Source organism: Struthio camelus, chromosome 1 (genome assembly GCF_040807025.1).
Source record: "Struthio camelus isolate bStrCam1 chromosome 1, bStrCam1.hap1, whole genome shotgun sequence".
Classification (NCBI taxonomy): Eukaryota; Metazoa; Chordata; class Aves; order Struthioniformes; family Struthionidae; genus Struthio; species Struthio camelus.
In genome coordinates, this window is record NC_090942.1 from 60047071 (window position 1) to 60071823 (window position 24753).

Here is a 24753-nt window from a genome sequence, read left to right on the forward strand (position 1 = left end):
TAAAAGAGTTCTTTCTATTACAGATTTTTTTCTGTTAAAAATAGAAAGTTTAGTTTATCCATGATAAAGAGTCCTGCTCTTCACTTTGAACAGAGCAGGAGCTGTTATATGTGGGAAGGGCTGAAGAGATCAAAGGTTGTCTTTTTCACAGGAATTCAGGCCTCTGAGTGGCAATTGCCAAGGAGAACTGTCCTGCATGGCCATAAACAAACTTTGATTCATTTGCTGTTTGGTGATGGAAAGTTAAAAATAAATAAGGAATTGTTTAATTTAGCCCATCCTTGCAATCTTGGGAAGAACAACATCTCTCTCCTCACCTTCTTTCTTAATACAGAGGCAATATGTTTAGAAATAAAAAGAATTCTCCAGGAAAAAAAAAAGTCGGGAGTGAATTACAGATTAAAACAGAAAGTCCATGACCTCTAACTCATTATTTCAAATTGATAGTATTTTGGTAGTGAATAAATGTCCTTAGTGATGCATGAAAAGGAACTCCTGTGTCCCAGGACAGTTTTTCATCATCCAGATGTGGAGAAGGCATTGAATCCTTCCATTAATCACTAGCACTGTGTTCTAGGATCTCTCACGGTACTGCCTTGGGCCATTTCAGAGGGCTTGCTTGGTCAGGGATTTCTAGACAAGCTCTGCTTTGGGTGGATGTTCCTTTCCAAATTAGGAGGGTGGTCAGAGAAATTAAATGGGGAAGACACATCTCTTTCCTGCCATGGCTTCTCTTGTCTAGTTAGACACTGATGGCTTCAAGGCTAGGACTATTCCTTAATATTCGTACAGATCCAGCACAAGGGAGCTTCAATTTCAGTGGCAGCTGCTAAGCACCACTGCAATATATGATAATTAATGTGAACTAATTGTGTATACCGAAGAGACCAGCTGACTGACAGGCCCTACGTAGCCACTTCCGACAAGATGATCAGCTCTTTATTTTTCTCTCTGCCTACAGATATGTATATAAATGTATATATATAATTCTTTTCCCCAGAAAAAACCTTAAATGATTTGTCTTTTAAAAAATAAGCTAAGCAAAGCTTACGATCTGGAGAGAAGGGAAGAAATATTCCTAAATCTTGAAGTTATTCAGGTTTTTAAAATGCTTCCTTCCATTTTTTAAATTATTTCTGTAACTAATATGCTAGGTGTTCATTACTGCTCAAATCTCTGATCCATTAAGTTTTCCCGTGGAAGACAGAAAAAACCTCAGTGCAAGGGGAAGAACTGGAGATCAGCTGCTAGATAAGTATTAAAAAAAAAAAAAAAAAAGGAAACAAGAGATGTGTTCTACATCCCTGGAACATCCCCCAAACCTCCTCTCCTACTTCCTCTCTTCCAAAAACGTACAGCTAGAAAACTCCTTTCTTTTGTATTATCTTCTGCATTACTCAGCTTTAGTTTTGCCTACTATTTATCTAAATTGTGCTTGCTCCAGCAGTCAGTACCAATTTCTGAGGAGTAAAGCTTCCCCACTGGTAGAAGCACTTTCTCCCATAGAAAGGGATGAAGCCCTAGTTAAGTAAAGCAGTTATGTCTCTGCAGCAGTTCACTAATGCCCTAAAGGGTGCTCCTTATTCAATAATCCTGCACTGAATTGAAATATTTATGCCTCTAACAGAAATACTTCTGGTTTTTGCTCACTTCTGTCTCTGAGACACCTGAAAAGCATGGATACTTTTTTACATCCCAAAGGCAAACAGTGTCACATTTTAATTTCCTCAGGGAAACTAAATTCTCTACTCATGTTTTTACCCCAAGCTGTCCTTTCAACATCATCTCCTTTTCCTACCACAGACACTGAAAAGCAGGCAAGGTCACTTATGCTCTCTGGTTTTGGGTTGGTTGCTTTTCTTTGTGGGAACACTCTCTCTCTATATATATTGTCCTTCTTTCCTCTGGTAGACCTGGTACCGTGGAAGACTGTGACAAGAAGTACCTTAGTTACCTAAAGAATAAGCACCTAGTTCTTTAGCTCCAGCTAAAGTCAGGTGAAATGAATCCCACTCTTAGTCATTGTTACATTTTGGGTAGCTCAAAGCTACCTGTTATAAGCTGCTCATGCTGTGCCAGTAGTCTTGCTTCAATCAGTGCAACACCTTGCACAGTAAGACATGACCCAGCTGGAGGCAGAACTGATTTCCCTATTTCTTTAAAGCAATGAATTCTACCATTGATTTTCCTCGGGACCAAAATATTTCTGTATCCTTAGCATAATGACATAAGTATGGCCTTACTGGTTCAAAGCAAAGTTCTGTGCAGCCTAATAGGTAAAAAAGGAAAGAATTTTAGCAGCAGGGCTGGGATAGAGTGATTCCCTTTGCCCCCATTTGCCTTCATAGCAGGTAGAAACTATAATATTTCCTAAGCTTTAGTTGCATCTGGATCACTCCAAAAACAAGCCTTTGTTCAGCCTACTGCCCACAATTTAATAATAAATTAAACTTTTTTTTTTCACTTTGTTACATTTGGAGCATTTAAAATTTCCTGTAGCAATGAGTTCCACAGTGCAAGTGTCCATTGAATAGTTACAGTGTTTCTTATAAATCTGCTGTCTAATAAACTACATCTCAGTTTCTGTATTATGAGAAGCAGTGAATAAACATTTCCTATTCATATTTTCAAGTAGAATTGTTCCCTCCAGTCAGCCTTGTTAACCTTTTTATGGATTTTCTAGTTCTATATTTTCCGTATCTACTCTTTTCTTTTTCCTTTCCTTTCCTTTCCTTTCCTTTCCTTTCCTTTCCTTCTCCTTTGCCAGGAGACCAGAGCTGCATATAGCATTAAAGATACAGGCACAGAATGCATTTACACAGTAGCAGAAAGAATGTCTTTTATCTTGTTCTCTATTTCTTTCCTAATTATTTCTAATATTCCATTTGTCTTTTTGACTGCTGCTAGCTTTGAGCTGATGTTTCTGAAGAATTATATGTAGTGATTCCAAGATCTGTCTTCTGGTTGGTAATAGCTCATTTAGAGTCCATCATTGTTGCATGTATAGTTAAGGTTTTTTCCTCCATGCACATTACTTTGCATTTATTGACACTGAATTTCATCTGCCATTTTACTACCCAATCACTCAGTATCTCAAGCTCCTTCTCCAGCCCTTCACAACCAGTTTTAGTTTCGACTGTGGTAAATAATGTTGTGTCAGCAGCTGGCGATGCCAGTTCACTACTCACCTCTCCAAAGAGAACATTTAGGGGCGCTCTGAGCAGCGCCTGCGGGGGCCGCACCAGCAACCTCCCTCTTGCAAAGCCGCCCCCTCTCCTAACGCGCTCCAGCACCAGGGCGCCCTAGCAGACCTCGGCCCGCCCGGCGTCTCGGGGGCACCCTGGCCCCGCCGCCCCCCTGCTCCAGCTGCAGACCTGCGCCCTTTCCCACCCCTCCTCCCGCCTAAACTCTCCCTTCCCCATCCCCAGGGCCAGGTCGCCGCTCCCTGCTCAGCGCCTGTGTGGCCCCCGGAGAAGCCCCGGTGTCCCGGCCCCGGGCTCAGCCCCGGTGCCCCGGCGCGGCCCGGCCCGGCCGTGACCACGGCTCCCTCTGGCGGCCGCCCGGCGGGGGCCACCACCAGCTTATCTGGGGCCCAGCAGCAGCAGAACTCACAGAAAAATAACTAACTAACTAACTAACTAACTAACTAACTAACTAAATAAATAAATAAATAAATACACACACACACACACACACACACACACACACGTATGTATATATATATTTCCTAGTTGCTCTTCATATCTTCCCAAAGGGAGATAAGAGGAGAAAATGGAGCTGGAGCTCTTGGAGCCCAGGACTCTGGCAGGGTAGTGCCTTTGGTTCAAGAACTTCGCTGCCGTAACTCAGAGCTCAGTAATTTTGTTAGCACACTGCTAAGTGCTGGCAAACTGGCTGTCTGCACTGCGCGGTGCAGAATGAGAGATGCCCAGGAAGAAGTAGATTTCAAGTTTATTCTGCTGAAAGAGAGGGTGCTCAGAACTGAGGGTTCACTGGCCTCGCACTAGGTTGCACGGTGTATTACTATAAAAGCCAGCACTGTAAAAGCTAACGCCTTCACCAGGCACACTCCTTGGAGCAGGGCTAAGTAGCCTGTTTGGGACTCTGTGCCCAGATAGTTTCATGGGTCTTGGAAGCAGCATATCTCAGCACAGCAAAGCTCAGCACAGTCCTACAGGGGAGGAACCAGCACATTTGAAGCTAGCCCATACATCTCTGCATTGCATGGTGCTACCATGCCCTGATTCACCTTAGAGGAAGTTCGGATACAAATGCTTAAATTGTTGCCACGAGTTATCTCACCTCACGGCAGCCCGTGCCACTAGGGGCTGCATGAAGACATAACAAGATTTTAGTTATCATCTTTATTTTTTGTAACATCACTGCATTCATTGGGCAACACTCATCATACACTCAGAAGTGTCTACTTGGTCTATATTTGTACAGTATCTAGCATTCCTAGCACAGGTTCTTGGGTGCTGAAGGAGAGATGTTCTGTTATCTCAGTCTAATGCCTTGAGAAGTTCAGGTGGAAGCTACATTTAGGAGCATTAAACATAGACTGCAAGCACAGTGAATATGACTATAGCGCCCACATTAGCAGAAAATCACATCCTTTTGGAGTGTCTTTCCTAAATTCCAGCCTGTATTTGTAACTGCAGGTTATTGTTCTGAAGGCTGCATGCTTGGATTCTGCATAGAGAGGACCCATTGTAAAGTTGAATTTAGCCACGATATGAAGGAGGGCCTGTGCAGACACAGAGCCATTCCCCTTCCCTGTGACCTGTAGCATGTGCAGTTTGGCCTGCATGAAACTTCAGGTGCCACATAAGACAACCGCAATCAGAAGGCTTTGTAACAGTAGTAATTTTAAGCCAAAAAGCAAGAACTCACCTAATCAATGCTCCAGGCCAGCCAATATGAGAATCAGGCACACTGCACAAATTACTAATGGGTTAACTCCTTTTGTCTGTGTTCACCTAAATGTTCCCACTGCACTGTATTAGGTGTGAGCCAGGCAGGCCTTACTGCTTTTTGCAGCTGTGAATGAAGTCTACACTAGCAACTTGGCTCCCTCACCACTTCCAGAAAGTGCATTAACCTGCCCTTTCACCATGTGCAAAGGTCTATAGCACATTTCATGTCCAGTACTTGAGCTGTGGTCCTCCAGGGATACTGACCCAGCACCCCAGGCAGGAATCGGAGTCTGCATGGACATAAAAAGTAGGCAGGTCATTTGTTGACTGGGTTTTGTCAGGCACAAGGTGGCTAAGCAAATGCTTGTTGCCATTTTCTTTCTCTCTCCCTCTCAGGAAACAAATGAACATACTCTCAGGCTGCGTTATTTCCTTCCTCCTCACAGACCCAAGCCTATGCAGATTCTCTCTCTCTTCTTCCCCTCCTTTAAAAAAACTTTATATATATTTGGTCTTTTAAAAGGTCACCAGGAAGATATGTCAGCAATTCACTGTGGAGACAAAAGAGGGAGGAGAAGCAGGCCTTTAGCACTACTTAGCAACTGCCAACTGGGCAGGCACACCACAGCGATGAGGCTTGAAGACATGTTTGTAGCGTCTGGCTTCTGAGCTGGCTTCTAAGCATAGTCACTGCTGTGTTGGAGTAAATCAGACAAGAGTTAAAGTGAACCATTTAGCTATTCTGCAGAAAAAAAAAAAAATCACCTTTCCTCCCTCCAAACGATGCTGTTCTGTGCTACACTTAAATCTACAAGATGAGACTGAATTTGGCATTGAAGTTTTCATTGTGATGCCTCAGCTACCAGAGCAAGGGCTCTAGCAGCTCAGAAGCTGAACAGCATCCATATGCAAGCATGTAAGCTTAGCTTTCCAAACCCTTATGACCAGCTTGAACCTGAGATTCAAGACACTGAACCAGTTTGCCTCTTTCTCCCTGCTGCCGCTGCAAATACAAGAGATATCCCGGCTGGATTCTTCTTTGTTATTAAAAAAAAAAAAGCGCTCTCTACCCATTTCAACTGCATTTAGTGCCATCTATCTTACTGCTTTTTGTGAGGTGTATTATGCCAGCTTTATCGTTATTAGTCTGGATGGCCAAGATAAAACAGTCCTTGGTTACAGATGAGTGTGTGTGTGTGTTTGAGCTTTTTTTTTTTTTTAGCTGCTGTGTAGCCGTTGTGTATCAAGGTGGAGCCAACTGAATATTTACCCCATTTAGCTCGTTTTGCCTGAGGTGGAATTTTACTGAAATGGGATATCTCTATTACAAACTATAAGCCCCAAGTCCAAAAAAGTGCATCTTAGAAGTGCTATATTAAAAACACAGTCTCACAAAATGAATATTTCAGATGCATTCTGTAGTTCTAACATTTGAGTATTAATGAAAAAGCATACATATGCTAGAAGTGTGATCCAGCTACAATTTCAATAAAAGGAAGTTTTTATTTGAGTTTTATGGGAGCTGACTCAGGCCTTGAACACAGAATGTTTCAACTTTATTCAAATATTTAAGTGAAATTATAGATCTTCTGCTACAGCAGGAGGATGCTTGAATGCAGCATTCAAGTTTCTTTTCACATCCATGGCAGTAGACATTTGTGTATTTAGTACCATTTCTAAATAAACAATGTTGGGATATGAGAAGGGAGCTAAATATACTTCATGTGTCACTATTGACAGTCAAGTGAGAGCTTACGTCTATTGGTTACTGAGCAGTGATGTAAAGATCTTAGATCTGGGGATGTAAAATAATGTGAGTTTGCTCTCTACTTCTTCATGTTTCATCAAGGAAGTAAAAGAAGCTTATTCATTAAAATAGGAAGTGATGGGTAACTATAAAACAACATTTACATCTACGTGATGACATCTCCACTAGCATGCAAAATTTAGAGTAGTATTTACAAAAAAAAAAAAACCTGACAATGACTGTGCTGTATATTCACCTAGTTGCGTCAGAAAATAGGGATGGCAATTAGTATTTGGTGTCTGCAGGAAAGTTTTTGTGGATAAGGCAAATGCAAGGCTGTACCTGCTTTCACAGAGCCAAGAGGGACAAAGCTACATGATGCCCAGCACAGATTAATGCATAGGCATGTGCCTGGGGCTCCAGCTCTGCTTTGATGACAGCAACATCTCTGTTTTCATTATTGAGAAATGCTTTTAGCCCTCCTGGCAGTGAGGAAAAGCTGGAAATGGCAACCTGAGTGTTACGGATAGAGCAACATCTGTTTGATTCTGCTGTCAGTGTCCAGCAGAGGGAAGGGCTGTGGCTAAAGATAATTATAGGGAAATTACAGGGATTTTTTTTCCCTTAAATAAATAAATAGGACAGAAAAGATTTTTCTTTTTTAAAAATGTTATTTTCATGAATTTCATAAAAAGAACCCTGACCATCTGAAAACACTCTCATTTTGCAAGACTTACTCCCATAGTAATACCATTAAATTGAACATTTCAGCCAATTAGTTTTATTTTTGGCAACCTAAACTGAGAATAGACTTCCATATTCCGTCAGAGAGGAACCTTGCCACACTGTCACATTACCATTAGTGTAAATAGGGGCAGGGGAAAAGGGGGAGACCCTGCACCTGGCACCCCTAACAGCCCTCACTAATTCTCAGTTAGATGTCACATTTGGCCAGGGACTTTGCAGTGCCTTACTTTGACGATGCACAGTTCATTTGTCCTTCACTCTATTGACATAGGGACTTAAATTTTCCTTTTCTCCTTACAGTGGGCTCTAGAAATCTTTAATGGGATAGAAAACATCACAGCTTTCTGAGTCTTTTTTCAGTGCCTCATCAGCAGTGATGGCCAGCTGATCGCCAAAGGAGGCTGAAAGAGCTGGGAGTGAACTCCAGAGAGATGTGAACTACCCAGCAGCTCCCAAATACTGCTAGCCTCAAAAGCCATCCTGGCTTCTGGGCTGTAAAATGCTCTTTCCTCTCAGAGATTATCTGAACCATGGAATTAAACCCTCACCTCTCTCTTCCTCTTCCTATGTCTGCCACAGCCACTGTGGTTTTAGTATCTACTGAAAGTTGTGGAGCACATAGACAAATGGCCAAAATCTGCAGAGGGTTTGGGGGTCAGGGGTGAGAAAGAGTTCATGCAAACAAGTCACTCTTTGGATAATTCATCAGTCCTACTTGTGAGATAGATCCTTCCACCTTTTGCGGGACTCCAACTATCTTCAAAAGCTTTTAGTATGTCCTCATGCCTCTTTCTCTTAATGCATGTGCAGAAGCAGTCCTAAGTCTGGCATTACCTTAACTTTCCAGTGCTTGACTCTGTAGCCTCAGTCAATTATGTTCTTTAGAGGCACTTTCTGGTATGTGATTTTATGGATAAAAAGCAGACAGTGCACTTGAAGAAAGCTGAGCCGGCACACAACTACAGCAAGGTTGCTTTCCTACTGTAGACTGAAAAAACAAATACTATGTAGTCCAAAAAATTTTAATAGCCTATGGCAGGGTCACATATAGAAAATACAGAAACACATTTAAAACTTCTGCAGTTATAAAAATATGGGACGACTTCTGGCAGGAAATTTATTTGAAATGCATGAGAGCAGCCATCTTAGACAATATCCAGGGGAACCAGACCGGGGTTCTTCTACCCTAAAGGCACAGGCTGTTTAGGCAACTGGTAATAAAAGTTGGTTGAGGCATGCGCTCTTTATGGGCCAGACCAATAGAAGGATCTGCAGTCAGCTGCAGGTTGAAAGTGTCTGTTTCCCTAAAGTTTGAGTTCTTGTGCTGCTAAATGAATGGAAGTTTCATGCTTCAGAGAGCAACTCAGAGAAGGAAAAACACCCAAATGGTACTTTTGCCCTTTAATCAGGCAACTTATCCATCAGTAATTTTGGCATGCAACTCAACCCCCCAGCAGACCCAAATATGCCCCTGAGCTATGGAGACAACCTGCTGGTATCCAAATCCTGACAGAGATTTGCTGCTCCCCTCCAAAGATTTTGTAATTCTCTGAGGCACAAGAGCCGCCCTCTTCCCCTGCCTCTGCCACGTCAGCACTTGGGATCTCTCTGGAGGGATGCAGCAAGGAAGCTCTTAATGGGCCCCTGTGGGACATCACAGGGAAGTCCAGGAGTGAGGAAGAACAACAGGCACATAATTCATGACCTGCCTCAGGCAGAAGAGGGCAAGCAACAACAACAAAAAAGCTCTTCTCTCTAGAGTGGATTAATAGCAGCTCCCACTGGAGCCCATTAAACAAAACAAAATGCTGAAGGCCTAGGAATATAGTGCACTTCATCATCTTCTAAGGATCCCCGGGGGAGGCTAGGGCTACAACACTACCAAAATGGAGGGCTGGCTTAGGAGGGGAAAGCACTGCTGGGCAAAGAAGGGGTTGTATTCTCCTCAGTAATGGATGAACATCTCCTACGGCATGGTGACGTTTTTCCTTCTCTAGTCCTTACATAGACATCTCGTGCTCTCCCAAGATTTTGCAAGGCCTCCGTGGACTGTTTGCTTACTTTGCCGTTCTGCCATCTGGCCAGTCTATCACAATCGTCCCTGGCAGAGGTTGAAATTTTGATGCATGGTCTAAACTTGGAAGTGACATTTTCTCCAGGTTCTGTAAGCAGAACTAATGAATCACTACAGTGCAATCTCTTTTACTCTCTCTTCATGCAGTTTGACCTGAATTTTAGCACTGATAAAGATGATGTGTTGACAGGACAGGTTGCAAGGATAATATCTCTCAGACAGATCTGCCAATGCATCTCGTTCCTGCCCAGTATCTTCTCCTGCTATCAAGTCTTTGTCATCCACTTCTCATCCTCTGTCAACACAGTTTATTCTGCTCTTGGGTTTCCCTTTATATGGCTCTGAGGACAGATCTTGACACTTTCCTGCCATTCCTGTTCAGAAACTACAGAAAAATTTGACAGAGCAAACCATCCTAGCTTCCAGCTTGCCCTGAAATTCTGATTAAGGGTTTTGTCAGGCCAGAGGCTGTCTGATCCCGCAGACCCTGGATCAGGACCACTCTGCTCCCTACACTTTTTGATGTAAATAGAGTTCAGGTTATTCTACAGAAAAAAGCATGAATGATTGTCACTTTTCACGTTATGAATTTCTTTAAGAGTGCATCTCTAGGCAATGGGAAATCTGAAGTTTAAAGAGACTGAAACAAGTCTCAGCTTCCCTTGTTACCTGAAAAAGGTCTTTAGTGACCAGCCTTTAACTGATTTAGATTTACTAGCTTTTTAGTAGATATTCCTGTGATTCTTTCTCATCCTGCAAAGCTGCAGAGGCCCATATATGCAAAAATCAAGGTTGTTCTTGGCAGGTAAATCTTGGATTTTACTATGTCAAGTAATGGCAGGAGAATCTTTGCATGAAAATCAGATAGATAAGAGTACCACTTCTCACTCGTTGATATCTGTTTACCATGGGGATGGCTGACTTAAAAGGGAGGACAGGCATGTAAGACAATTTTCATTTTCTCCATCTGGGCAATAGCAACCCAGATGTGCTCTCCATGGGACACACTGCCCTCTCCTGTCTGGCTCTAAGAGGAAGAAATGGTTCAAGCAGTGGTCACATAATACTGGCTCTGACTGCCGTAACCTTGAGTTAATTACGAGTAACTAAAGCACTGTTTCAGAAACTGCTTGCAAAGCCTATCATGTGAAAGATGTTTGATGAATAAAATCCTTACAGGGTGTCAGAGCTGACTGGGAACTTTATGACACAAAAATATTTTTTCCTGTAAAAATCAAAGCAATCTGTGGGAAAGGTAAGGCTGTCAGAGGTATACACTCTGAAACTGATAAAAAAATCCTATTATGCATGCAATAAAGAATTTCTTTATTCCCACATAAATTATCTGCATATATGCAATAACTGCTTTCCAGGATGCCTCACAGACTGGACTGCTAGATTTCAAAAAAAAAAAAGCTACAGAAATAGAGGAAAAGCCATGTTCCATATACCTTTCACAAAGGACATGGTTTAAACTCTGTAATATGACTATACAGTTAACCATGCCTCCTATTAGTCTAGTTTGGACAGCTGGCAGCCTTAGGAAAAGCATACATAATGCAGCTTTTCCTAAATGTTTTTTGCTAAACAGCTGATTTTTCAGTTGCATTTAGGTGACCAGGAATCTCGGTCAACAGGCACATGCATTCGATCTGCACACGCAGAATACTGTGCCACAAGGCTAGTGTTGTTTGGATTCATTCTTCATTTTAAAAAAACATGAAAACCTTTCATATTGTTGAAATATGTTGTTCCAATAGTTTTTAACAGGTTGTTTTTTCATGTTTGAAATTACTTATTTATTTAAAAATAAATGAATTATGGTGAAAAAAAAAAAAAGATCAACAGCAAGACAGAACGTTTCATAATGATCAAAATGAAAGGTTGTTACTAACCTAACATTAATGAATGGAAAATAAAACTTTTTGTGAGTCCTTGAGAGTTTGACTAGTTATTCTGATTTGGTGCAGGAACCTCTCTTGAGATTTTGAAATACTCCCAGGACAAGAAACCTACTTCCCATACAACTGTACTCAGAATGTAAATGGCTCTGGACCAGCCTTCTCCTGGATGATGACAGTATTTGGCAGCTCCACCCTTCTGTGATAGCATAAATGTTTCCTATACAAAGAAGACACCAAAGCCCAGCCTAACCTCACTAACTTCTATCTACTGCAAGGCTCAGTTTTTAGTTTGCCTTTTCTCATATAATCACATTAAAAAAAACAGAACTCTGGTGCACATATGGTTAAGAACATAGGGCAAAAAAGATGCAATCGCACACTCCGGTTCCTCACAGCTGCAATCAGTGGGTTGCACAGTGAATTTGAAGGGGAGGATGTTGCTGTACTCTGCGCATCTAAATTTTAGATTATTAACCTAAGCTACTTGTTGAGGCTTTCCCTCTTGTCAGTGGAGAGAGACAATGATGCCCACAGGGAGGTTCAGAACATCTCTCCAGCATTTATTTGAGGATGGGCTGAATCGTTCTTTTAGAAGTGCCAGTCTCTGAACTGGTAGAATTAGAGAATGGGAGAACATAGAATGGATGCCTAACTTTTTGATGGCTGAAATGAGATGATATAAGTTCCCATTCCACATCCAGAAGGGACCTTTTTCGTTCTTTCTACCCTGCATACCCACCACAAGGTACAAAGGTCTGCCAGTATCCTATAACAAACTCAAAGCCTGGTAGTGCTCAATACTCCAGCCTTCAGAAATTATTGCATGACAAGAGAGATATAAGGGATTTTGCCAATGCTGTAGACAACTGCAGTAGCAACAAACAGGTCCAGGGAAAATGACCACATAATCCTAGGAAGTAGAATTCAGTCACTAAGGAGAGGGTAAAGGAGGATGAACCAGAGATGATATATGTTCAGCATGACATACCATGGCACTACTTAGAGGATTCTATCTTGTACGAGACATCTCCATAATAGAAAATGCATTGAAGGCTTGATTCTTTAATTGTAGATACAGCTACAAAGCAACAGCAGTACTGCACAAGATCCAGAACAGGGTTGTAGATGGGGTACTGTGCCTGTAGCAGAGTCCCTTCTCTGACCGAGGCCAGTATGGGACATGCTGATGTGGTTTCCCCTTCCGCAGCACATTGGTGGAGCGCTGGCAGAAGAGTCACCATACGTCCTGCCTTGAATGACAGACACGTGTAGACAGTGGCTCCGCGAAGGACACACGCAGTGGGAGCGCTTAAATCAAATACAAACCTTCCTAAGTCTTCCAAACGAAGACCTCCTAGTCCAGCACACCTTAACTACAAGTGTAGTCATATCTAATTCTATGCCAGTTACTGCACTGTGCATAAGTACATCATCTTTGGGAAGAAATCATACATGTTTTCAGTGTATCTCAGTTTGGGCTATGCGTACTGTTTCAGCGTGGTTTCTGGATACCACCTTCTATGTGTTTAAAATAAAAAAGAAATCTGAAAGTTGCCATTAGCACTCAGTGTTATTTTAATATGATGGCAACACCTGCATTAAAAATGAGTAGGTAGATTAGATATTTAACATTCAGTGGGAGTACTGGCACAGTCTGAGGGCATGAACTGTAGCCAAAAATATATGGATTGTTAAAACTATTTCCTATGCTAGATCTCAGCATCAGCCTGTCCATAAGTAATGAGGAGAAGGATGTTGTAAAAGGACCGTATTGTTCAAATAGTGTCACCTCTCCCTCCCCAACATTTTCTTAAGAAATACATTACAAACCTTCATAAGGCATCTGGCCACCTTTCTCAATCTTTCCTTTTTCTTCATCCTGATGGAATCAGTGTTCTATATTACTCCTTTAGATTCAAGAGATTATGGCAATCTTCTGTGTTTTTTCATTAGTTGAGCTCATTCTGTGCAAAAGCTGTTTAAGATTCATGAGTGATTTTGCCTCTGCAAAGAATAGGAACACAGCTGAGAAAGAAAAAAAAAAGAGAGAGAGAGGTTTCTGATATTCCACTCTGACCATGGGATGCTGATGAGAAATGTGTACACAATTAACTTGCAATTAAATGCAACAAATGGCATTTCTTCCTTCAGCACGCAAAGACTGTCCTCAGTAATCGAAGTGAGCTCAACTTGCAGCATCCAAACCATGTACATCCTTCCTCTTGTGCAGACTGGTGTTAGGCAGGCAGATTCTTGCTTTACTGTGTATCTGCAGAGCCGTAAGCTCCCAATAATTATCATGAATTTTCCCCAAGCTTGGAGTCTGGAGGTCTGTGGTTTCTGCAGTTAGACTGCATTGTTTCAGGCCAAAGTTTCTAATCTTCTCACACCAGCAGACCTGTAAACAGGGCAAATCAGATTCTGCTTTCCACCCTGAGAAGGTGGAGAGGGAAGAATCCCCTCTCTGCCCAGAGATGAACTGTGTACGCTATCAAGTCTGGGGCACGCCATGCAGGTAGGCTGACCTACCTGCCAGACCCTGACAAAGGGTGGATGTGGACTTGGATAATTCCCAGGACCCATGTCTCTGTAGTTCTCACCCACAGTGGATGTAGGGATCGTTGTAACCAAGCAGCTGTAGGTTCATTGCCATAAGGGAGAAAAGCAGACATAGTAAAGAATCCCTGCTCCAGTGGGCTTACCACGCTTCAAGGTGCCAGTAATAGCAGTCTGAAGCAGTGCAGTGTAGGACAATAGTTTTGTGCATCCTCATCCTCCAGACAATTAAGGCATCTGATGTGAACAACTCATATATCCTGGATCTGCCAGAAGGAGCCTGCTGCACCCAGTGCTGCGTACCATCAATTTTTCTACACTGGAATCTGTTTGTCAAAAAGTATTGTTTGCAAATAACTCCAAATTCCCCTCCCTCTTTGCTTTTCCGCCCTGTTTCTGCAAGGTACTTAGTGCAGGCATGTAGCATTAAACATGAGATAGTCTGAAGCATTACCTTCAGGCTTGCAGTTAGGCCACATGCTTCCTTGTTTTCTCGGTTCAGGGCCTTAGCACCCTGCAGTTACCAAGTGAACAAACCTGATGTGAAGCCAGTGCCAACTTTGAGTGGCTAAGCAACAGAACTGGCACATTGTATTGATACTATCTTCTTCATTAAGATCATTTGAATGTCATTATTTCTTGAAAAGGATCCAGACTATGAAAAGATTCAAACACTCTTGGTCAAGTTACCATGGATTTCTTTTGAGATATTCAAGCTATTAAGAGCAAGAATGTTTTGTCTGAAATGCTATACAGAAACCTACTGATAGAAATAATCACTTGCTAGCTGTTACCTTTCATCTCTTGTGCATGAGTTGAAATTTACCGTGTTCCTAATTACATTGAATTAGAAGAATTTGTCCTAGCAAATCCGACCATTCAGAGTCGAATGATTTTTGGAAAGGAAAAGCAAAAGAGACTTCAAATGGTGAGTCCAGAAGGAAAGGGTCTGAAGATGGACAGACCTGAGTCATAAAGCAGAAGGGATACAGTAATTGTCCTTCACACCTCTGCTTAAATTTTCTCTACCTGTACAAAAAAAAATCAATAATATTATATAGAGATATTAGCACATCTTCTTTTGAGAACATAATTTATTGGAGTTTCTTAAAGAACCACCCATGATTTCTTATAATGGGGACAGATGCCTTTGAGGCACCTGCGAACATGCAGGTGCTATCAGTCACAAAAAGATAATTTCTGCTGTCTAATGCCATTCCAGAAAGTTTCAAGAAAGATAACCTCTGTAACACAACTGTAGCTATACAAATAATCATTTCACTACCTGTTACAAAATTAAACAAAACAAGGGACTAATCTCAAAAATGTGTATGGGCTTTGGTTCTCATTTATGGAAAGGTATTTTTATATATTTTAATAGTATAGAATTGAGCTGGTTGTGTCCACAATTGAAAGAAGTAAGGAAAGAGGAGCAACCCCTTCCCCACCTGTGGCTAACAGTGTACATGGCATCGGAACATGCTATAAGCAGAGCTACAACCCCATCGACCCCCTTCCCTATAGATCTATCCCTGGTGGTAACAGCAAGGAGAAATGTACAAAAAGAATATTTGCTTTCACCTTAAGGTCCCTTTCCATTGCCAGGGTAGTGGAAATAAGAATCAAGGTCTTACCTTTACCCTGTCTTTCCCAGGGTTACAAGGAATAACTGCTTGGTAACACAGCTGCAGAATCTCTCTCTCAAGCTGTCTGAGGTTTCAAAATTGTTTAAATCCTTCTGCAGGTTATGAGAAAAGTTAGCACAAATATCTCCCTTTAATTTTTAATCCAGAGGACTCTGTAGTGCTGTAACTGAGACAAGCCCAGATTTCATTCACCTCTCTAAATGCGACATCCTCCAGCGCAGAATCCAGTCACTTATTAATAGGTTCTAACACAACTGCTTAATTGGCTGGGGCAGGACAGTAAGTGACTAAAAATGTAAGAATAACTCCTTGATGGATGCTCCCTGCTCCTCTTCGTACACTAGTCAAGAATCCACAACCTCATGGAGATTCCTTGGGAATCAAACAATGGCAGAGGACAAGCTGAGGAGGAGAAAGAAGTGTCACATTTCTGTACATCACAAAGGAGACTTGGACATTCATTACTTAAACTGTACCTTCTGGGACTTGAGGTTTATGACCTGTCTTCACTGAGAGCAAGGTGACTTCTTAGTTAAGTACTTGATTCAGTTTTTCACTGACTGCACTCCATCCCATACCCCAGTTTTCAGTCTGATCTCTTGATTTGGATGATGATTCCCAATCTCTCTGCAACTGAGCTTCATTCGAGAAAGTTGCCAGTATTCCCCACACATCACTAAGCCCAGCTCCCAAAACACAAGGACAAGGAGGCTACTATTTTGCATGCTGCCATTTTGACATATATTATTAGTAAACACTGTATAGTGGCATTTTCAAACAGCTGAGGGCAGGAAAAGGAGTGAGAGAGGAGGCTCTGCCTGAATTGCTTCCTAAATAAAAAGGACTACAAGATTTGTCACTCAGGTTCCCTAACTGAAAGAGAACATGTGATGCAGGTGCAAATGCTGCATCCCTAAATCAATGACCTTGTGCTGTCAGCAGACAGGCAAGAAGGCCTGACTGGTCCAGAAGCACTGGATGTACTATGTGTGCCACTCAGGTAACACTGCCACATTTCTGACTAAGATTTCCTGGATGGGAACATCTCTGCACATGTAAGGAGCTGGACACTTACTGGTTGCATCGCAGCTCTTTAGTGTGTCTCTCACAGGCAGCAAATCTGCTTCTTTCTGGACTGATTGATCTGAGCAACAAGACTTGACTAGCAGCATTTTTTGGAAAATCCCAGGAAAATGTCAAACAAACAAGGACCTCAAAAGGTACCTGCACAGCATTTCCAGGTAGAAAAATACAGGATGCATTCCAAAAAATGTGGATGAATGGCAGCTGTACATGAACAACCTATTTGCAATCATGAGAGATGAGGTACCTCAGATTATGAGAAAGCCTGGATAATCAGAGATACAGGATGACACGAGATCAGTGTGTCAGACCTACAGGGGTGGCCAAAGTATGTCCTGCTTCATTTTTTTCCAGCACTGTGAAAGGACTAGTTAAAACTGAACTAGCTCTTTGCCTTTGTTTTTCACTTGAGTTTTCTAGTTCTCCTCTTCACCTCCCAAGCTGCTACCTGCTGGCCATTCATCTTTGCCTTTCTAACCTAAGACTGCTGCTTCCCATCTCTCTGGGTTGCAGTCACTACTGCCACCTCCTATTTAAACTGTTTAAACTAACCCAGATGATTTTACTTGGCACAAATGAAGTAGTGCTGATACTAAGTGCAGGTTTGAAAGGGTGCTTAACGCTAGGGGAGGGAAGAGGCAGGAAGAAGAGGACAGGGGATAAAGCAGATGAGCATCTGCAGTGGTAACACCCAGCTGCACAGCTGGACCTGGAAGAGGATGTTTGTCCACAGCCTCTGAAAGCAATTAAACCGGAGCCTTGGGTGGTCTGGCACATCTGAGAATAAGCACCACTTATTTTGTGGTGCTTATAAATAGGGACTTAGATATTTGTCCTTTTTTCCAGATCACAACGTTCATGGGTTTCTGTGCGCTGTGTAAGGACTGACGACAAGGATGGTTTGTTACTGGTAACAGGTCCTCCATTAAACTCTGCATATCACATGAGAAGACCATGATGCCAATTTCTAAGTGATTTCTAAGACAAGGTGTGGGAAGAGTAGTTCTGCTGCAAGTTCTACCAGCTTACAAGGTACCTTTTGTTCCAAACTGAAGTTTCTAAATTGAAAGTGACAGGAAGTTTCTCATGAATTCAGTTTTGGAACCTGTATTTTTGTTTTTGTCTTTTGGGTTTTTTTTTTTTTTTCCTGATTTCTGCACTAATCCTTGCTTTCCTAAGGTATCATGTCACTGCTGTATTCAAGAACACTCATGTCAGGGCATCCTGGGACTGTGTGAAGTTCAAAAGCCTAATACAGCACTTGTACACATATTGAACAGTACTATTGTGATTTGTTTCTTTGCTACCTAAGTGCATAGTCCCTTTTCCAGTTTTGTCAAGCTCTTAACATTATGTCCTTTTTTATTGTTACATTTAGAGAAATTCAGAGGATTGGAAAATATCGGTTAGGACTGGAGAACATGACTGCAACTTTCTATTAGAAAATGCTGCTTCACTAAAATCAAAACAGTTCTTTAGGATCTTCAGTTCTTTATCAAATTTCTTATACATCATCTTGGGGGAAATTACCTCAGTTACTGCAATGGAAATGTTTTGGTTTAAACATTTTTAGCCAACTTTCTGCTCTAATCTACTAGTAAAGATGTACCATTTTGACTTCTAATATTGAAAGTTTACCTCAGCTTGCCATACAAAATTGAATGATACAGTCAAAATGACATTCTTTGTATCTGATCCTCCTCCAGTTTCTCTGCAGCTGTGGTCACACTGTCCAAGGTGGAGCGGGACACGCTGTCTCAGATGGGATGACACAGAATGCCTATGCCAGCTAGACATCCTGACACCAGTATGGACACTGGTGTCAAACCCTGACCATTGGATCACATCTACACTGCACCAAACCAAGATATGTAAGACAAGTCCTTGCAGATTCCCTAATACTCTTGAAAAAGGGAAATTGTTTTCCTCCCGGTCAAATATATTCAGGAATCTCATGAAGTTCAGCAAAGGAAAGTGCAAGGTCCTGCACCTAGGGGGAAATAACCCCATGCAGCAGGACAGCCTGGGGGTTGACCTGCTGGAAAGCAGCTCTGCAGAGAAAGACCAGGGTGTCCTGGGGGACAACAAGTTAAGCATGAGCCAGCCGTGTGCCCTTGTGGCCAAGAAGGCCAATGGTCTCCTGGGGTGCATTAGGCAGAGTGTTGCCAGCAGGTGGAGGGAGGTGATCCTGCCCCTCTCCTCAGCCCTGGGGAGGCCTCACCTGGAGTACTGTGTCCAGTCCAGGACTCCCCAATACAAGCAAGACAGGGAGCTCCTGGAGCAAATCCAGGAAAGGGCTACTAAGATAATGAAGGGACTGGAGCATCTCCTATGAGGAAAGGCTGAGGGAGCTGGGCTTGTTCAGCCTGGAGAAGAGAAGACAAGGGAGATCTGATCAACGTGTATAAGTATCTGAAGGGAGGGTGTCAAGAGGATGAGGCCAGACTCTTCAGTGGTGCCCAGCAACAGGACAAGAGGCAACAGGCACAAACTGGAGCACAGGAAGTTCCATCTGAACATGAGGAAAACCTTTTTACTGTGAGGGTGCCTGAGCACTGGAACAGGTTGCCCAAAGAGGTTGTAGAGTCTCCTTCCTTGGAGATATTCAATATCCTGGGCAATGTGCTCTAGATGACCCTGCCTATGCAGCAAGGTGTGGACTAGACGATCTCCAGAGGTCCCTTCCAACCTCAACCGTTCTGTGATTCTGTGAAATAGCCCCATTTGACATCTCTGCTATCTGTTCGAAGTTGCTCTCCAGGATATTTTTAGCGCAGGGTCTGGTCCCGCCAACATTCATTCCTTCCAGGGCTTCAGCCATGGCAAAGCACGTGGTGTTCACCCAGTCTCTTCACTTATCCCTGCATGCCTGTACCCATGTGAAGCTTTGCTGGAAAGCAGTTTAGCGGCCTCCTATAGACCATGTAGCAAGAATAGTGGAGGCCTATAGAGGCCTTGGTCATGAAGAGAAATCCATCCTCCAACCATTTCTAATGCCTGCTACCATTTCTCTCCCCTCCAGCACAAGATCGAAGAGTCAATGCTGTACATACCTTTTAAAATTAAAAATGGGCAGTTATCTATAATTTTACCACTATAGGACACTTTTATCGTTTACAATGCAGCCACAGTAAATTATTTAATTGTATGGCACCTCTTTGCCCCTCACAGCAAGTGCATAAAATTTATTAGCTTCAAAAGAAGTTATATGCACATAACTATGCAAGAAATGAATATACCCTTTTGATTACAATAAGGTTATAAGCAGCAGGAGTCCATTATGATTAGCAGTAACATGAAGAATTTTCCATAAATCATAAATGTTACTTTAGAATTTCCATTTCTCCTTATCCTTTTTCTCTGTGTGCATCTACAAATTTATATTTTTGTCCTAATGCAGGCACTTTGCAATAGTCCCAAAAGCTGTTATTCATTATAACCCAAAGCGAATTTGCTGAATCTTTCTTTTTAATTTCCAAAAGATCAGTTATGCCAAAAGAAAGAAAAAAAATGTGAATAACAAATGTATTAAAATTAAGCAGGAATATTTGCCTGAATTGACTTTCTGCTTCTCTACCCTAGGTCTAGATCTGACTTAAATGTCACTTTGTACCTTTTGCAAAGTCTGTCACATCCTAAAGCCCCTATATACCCAAATGGCAACACAGGTGCCATCAGTATCACCTCAGTCACTCCAAAGTGGTACAAGGACTGGAGGGGAGCAAGGAAATGCTGTAGGCAGCAGTACTGTTATGACTGCTGCCACAGTATCTGCCTAGGGTGGTAGTGTGTGACTTATTTTCTTTTGGTTGTGGACTTCTGTTCTAAAAAGGTGTTTTCCCTGCCACCCTTTCACGTAGCCGTGATCCTAGGAGGCTGCAGTTTGTATAACATAAGCCAAGGCTGCAGATTTCATGCAGATAGGATCTCAGCTGTGAAAGCTGTAGGACTGCTGGAAGAAAGGTGAATTGGTTCTGAGATGACGGTGGGACTGGAGGCTGTTTCTTTTGGATATCACTTAGTACCATTTATTATATGGAGGTAGGACAGTGGACTAGGCAGAGTGCTACTCTACTGTGTCAGCTCCTGTATTTCACACTCATCTGCATAAAATTGCAGTTCATGCCAGTGCATAGGCTGTGCAAACGGCCAAGAATTATGTCCTCCTTTGACATTACAGAAGGTGCTTATGCTAAGAGATCAGGGAATTAAAAATCAACAGAGAAAACCTTTGGCGCTTCAGGGGGAGTTACATAGCTCAAAAAAAGGTGTAGCACCTCCTGATGTACAAAGCAAATGTGGAAGATAAGCTATGTTTCCCAGGACCAGATTCAGAGTTGCATCCTATGATACTGTGTACTGAACAGTCATTAGAAAGGACTGTTAATCTTGTTGCCTTTTCTGCTGTTTTTCCATGGCTGCTTTGATTCAGACTGAGAAAGTGCATTCGACAGATTGGCCAGAGTCTGTGGGAGGTTCTGGAAAGCGGCCATCCCGTGTTTCTGGAGGATGGAGCTTTCCTATGGAGCAGTTCTGCTGTCACAAGGAATCACAGTTTACCTGTCATTAAAAATAAAAACAAGAATTCCTACCAAATGCTATATGTGTTTATAAGCAAGTAGCGGAGGCAACATCAACATGGAATGAGGGGCTAAATCACATGTTCATCTAGGATTCTTCCTTGGGATACCAAAACAAGTCAAATCTTACTGTCTTGCACTGTGGTTGAGACATGTGTAACCAACATATTTGTGCACACATTGCTACCATTTTTTGCTGAATATCATATCTGCCCAAATCTTCTCCATAAGGTTGACCACTTCCCATTCAAATGCTAGGAATTTTTCCGCTTACTTCAACAGGTGTTAAATTAAGTCTTGTGACTAAAGAAGGTAACTTAGCTGGAACACTGCAGCCTGAAGAAAATATTTTTTGTTTAGCTTGAACGCTAAAGACAAGAGGTTTGGTGTGAAAATGAGTATTTGGGTTTTTTTTTGGGGGGGTTCCTTTTGAGAAGTGAAGTAGTAGCTTTACTTTTGGAACTGAAGGCACTGGCTTTTCCCTTTGATGCTGATAGAGTTGCTCTGCTGCAGAAGGTTGTGCAGCACAGTAGAGACCTAGGTCCAAGTTCAAGAGGATGGTTAGTGATAATGGGGTCTCTTGTTTAGCACTAGAAAAAGGCATGAACAACTCTTTTATCACTGTGTTTAGAATTCTTGCAGGATTACAGAAAAATGATTGTGCTGTAAAGCCAAGTAAGCCAATGCCTAATCAGTTCTCCCCAAATGGGCAAACACTAACATCTTAATGCTTCTTGTGCTTCAGTTTTCAAAAGTGAAAGGAAAAAAACAAACCAAATCGTTATCATATTTCTTCATATTTGGTTACTTCATTCTTCCTAGAACACTTTGAAGCCTAGAATCAAAGTCCTAGATGCAAAATGATATGTTATTTGTATATTTATAAAACTATATTATCAGGTATTAAAGTGAGTGACAAATAACACTATTTTTCAGATGGCAACATTATTTTTTCATTATAAAACTGTATTTTCCAATAGTCCTGGCTCATGAAATATCCACCTTCTAGGCTGAAATTTCCCATGCTTGGTGAATAGTTTTGAAAAGTTTACATGTAAAGTATTCAGAATATTTTCAAGTGAGAATAAGAAGCAGAATACATTTCTCCCATTATCTCTGTGACCCTTTTCAGCAACCCTTACTGCCAAAATGGCTGACATTTGAAAACTGTGATTTGGCATGGAAATAGCTCTGCCTAAGTCGCAATGCCTAGCCTTATTGTGAAGAAAATTGATTTTTATTTGAGTGAGTTATGAATATTTGAAAATCTCATATAAGCCATGCACTGTAAAGGTTTTTTTTTTCCCCTTACTAAGCCTCTTACAACCCTGATCTTGTAAAAACTTACACAAATGCTTAACTTCACATGCTCTGAGCAGTTCCAGGGAGTTCAACAGGATGACCACAATGTGTACAGTCTGTGTGGGCAGCAAGTCTTTATAAAATAGGGTTACAGGCATAGTTTTTAATATCACACATACCCTGTATCAAATTTCAATACATAATGAACTGGCTGCATTCCAAATGGCTCTAATGAGCTGAAATAAGCTTGAAATACCCAAATTCCAGGCAAAAGAAGCCCTCTTCCTAGGGTGTTTACTGCACTGTCCCCTACTACTCTGACCTACAAAAAAAAATATCCAGGGTAAGGAAGAAAAATACTCCTGAATTTTATTCTTTTTTTTTTTTTGTAATTGGACTTTATAGTCTTCCGCAATTCATGGCCTCTGCTATGCTTTGAACAGAGGTGCAATCTAAAAGGTGGGAGCTGGAAAGCTGTAGTTTAGGATGCAGGCTGGCATCACTAAGCACACATCCCTCTTCTTGTTCCTGAGGAAACATCTGGCAGTCAATCAAAGATAAACATTTGCAACTCCTACTCTGAAGCTGAAACAGTGAGATTTTGGCAAGCCTGGTTAAAACACTAACAAAGGGGTTCAACCCTACAGCTATGAAAGGCAATATGGAAGCCACCTACTGCAGGAAAAAGGCTGGAAAAACTCTGTCTACTGTGCGTTGTCTTCCAGTCTCTGAGCAACTCTCATACGTATCTGCCAAAGGAGGTTGATACAAGAGACAATACGCTAGCAACAGATACTGAGAGGCAGGTAGTGAGCAAGGATTTGCTTGACAGAGCAGAGCTAGAGATCCTGTAAATGAATTTAGTACATATTTCTTACAAGCAGCTCTAGAAGCACATGTCAAAGGGGCCAGCAGAGCACTGCCACTCACTCAGGCAAAGTGATTTGAGCAAAGGAAAGTGGGTATGGTTCTTGTACGTGCTCTGTCCTCTGCTGCTGTATGAGACTTCCTGTACCAACGGTGGTCTTGCCTAAACGTAGCAGAGTCATCTGAGCTAGCCATTAGCCATCTGGGTATGTCCACAGTGCAGCAGGGCATTGACATGCAAGCTCCAGTGTGAAGGCATTACAGTCATATTAATGCAACCAAGCTAATAAGCTCTGCCTTGGGGAACTGCTGTCTAATGTTTCCACAACTGTTTAGGGTAAGATGCCAGTCCCAGATATCCTCCCATCCCACACAAATGCTCTAATCACTGGAGTAGAGAGTAACAGTCCCTCTTAATAGTCTCGCTGTCTGACCTGATGATCAGCTGTTCCTGTCTGCATCATGGGCCAGGCTGGAGATGGACTGGGAAAGCCTAGAATATGGGCAGGTTGTTAAGGGACTCACTGGAGTGGTGGGAAAGATAGGTATGAATTTCTTCTGAGCAGGGAAACAAACCCAGGTTTTCCACTAGGAAGGGCATGTTCTAAACCCGCCACTGAATACGAGCAAACTTCTCATCTTCTCTATTCTTGGAAAGAAGGAATGGGAACATCTCCCTGTAATCCATAAAGTTCATGGGCCCTTAGCACAGGGTCTGGATGCCAGTTTGAGGATACCTGCCCAAAAGTTCAGTGCTGCAATTGTTGTGTTATCTCCCTCTTCTAGCCTGTAGGGACACTGCAGCCCTATGGCAGAGTCATGTGTGTAGTCCATGTCCATGACTGACAGAAAAACTCATAGGAAGGGGGAGGGAGATGGGTGGGGGTCTGTGCAGGTGGAGTAGGCACATGATAGGACTCTGCTGAGCAGAGGCACACTTTTCATAATTTGAAAGTGGCCATTTATGATCTCTGAACACTTAAGTGGAAGCAAGAGGGTGGGTGTATTACAGCATGTTGGCTCTCAACTTGCAGGAGGGAAGTATCAAACCATTTTCTCCTTGTTACAGGCAGTCAAAGGGCTTGCGGATAACAAAGCCAGTTTATCTAAACAAAGAGGCAATTGTGTATTGCATACGTATCATTTTATCAGGGGGCTGTGATGACTCAGGCTTCCTATCTTGCAGCTGATGGCATCATTAGAAGGTTTCTGCTCTGAATTAGAACAGGAACCCTTGAAGGAATAATAGCCTCATGATTCATAGCCTCTTGTTATTTATTTGCTCTATAAATTACTTAATCCCAGAGCTCAGGGTGAGGCTGAGCGTAAGT

At 42.1% G+C, this 24753-nt stretch overlaps 1 protein-coding gene across 1 annotated transcript in view; it reads right to left on the bottom strand.

Annotated features, from left to right (window-relative positions):
- Window positions 1-24753, bottom strand: part of ISX (intestine specific homeobox) — a 69808-nt gene that overhangs the window by 34876 nt on the left and 10179 nt on the right. The window contains exons 2-4 of the mRNA XM_068943637.1: window positions 15579-15992; window positions 14910-14973; window positions 13219-13413 (exon numbers count right to left, since the gene is read on the bottom strand). Of these exons, the coding sequence (XP_068799738.1) occupies window positions 13219-13231 (13 nt within the window). The 5' untranslated portion in view covers window positions 13232-13413; window positions 14910-14973; window positions 15579-15992. The remainder of the gene's footprint in view (window positions 1-13218; window positions 13414-14909; window positions 14974-15578; window positions 15993-24753) is intronic.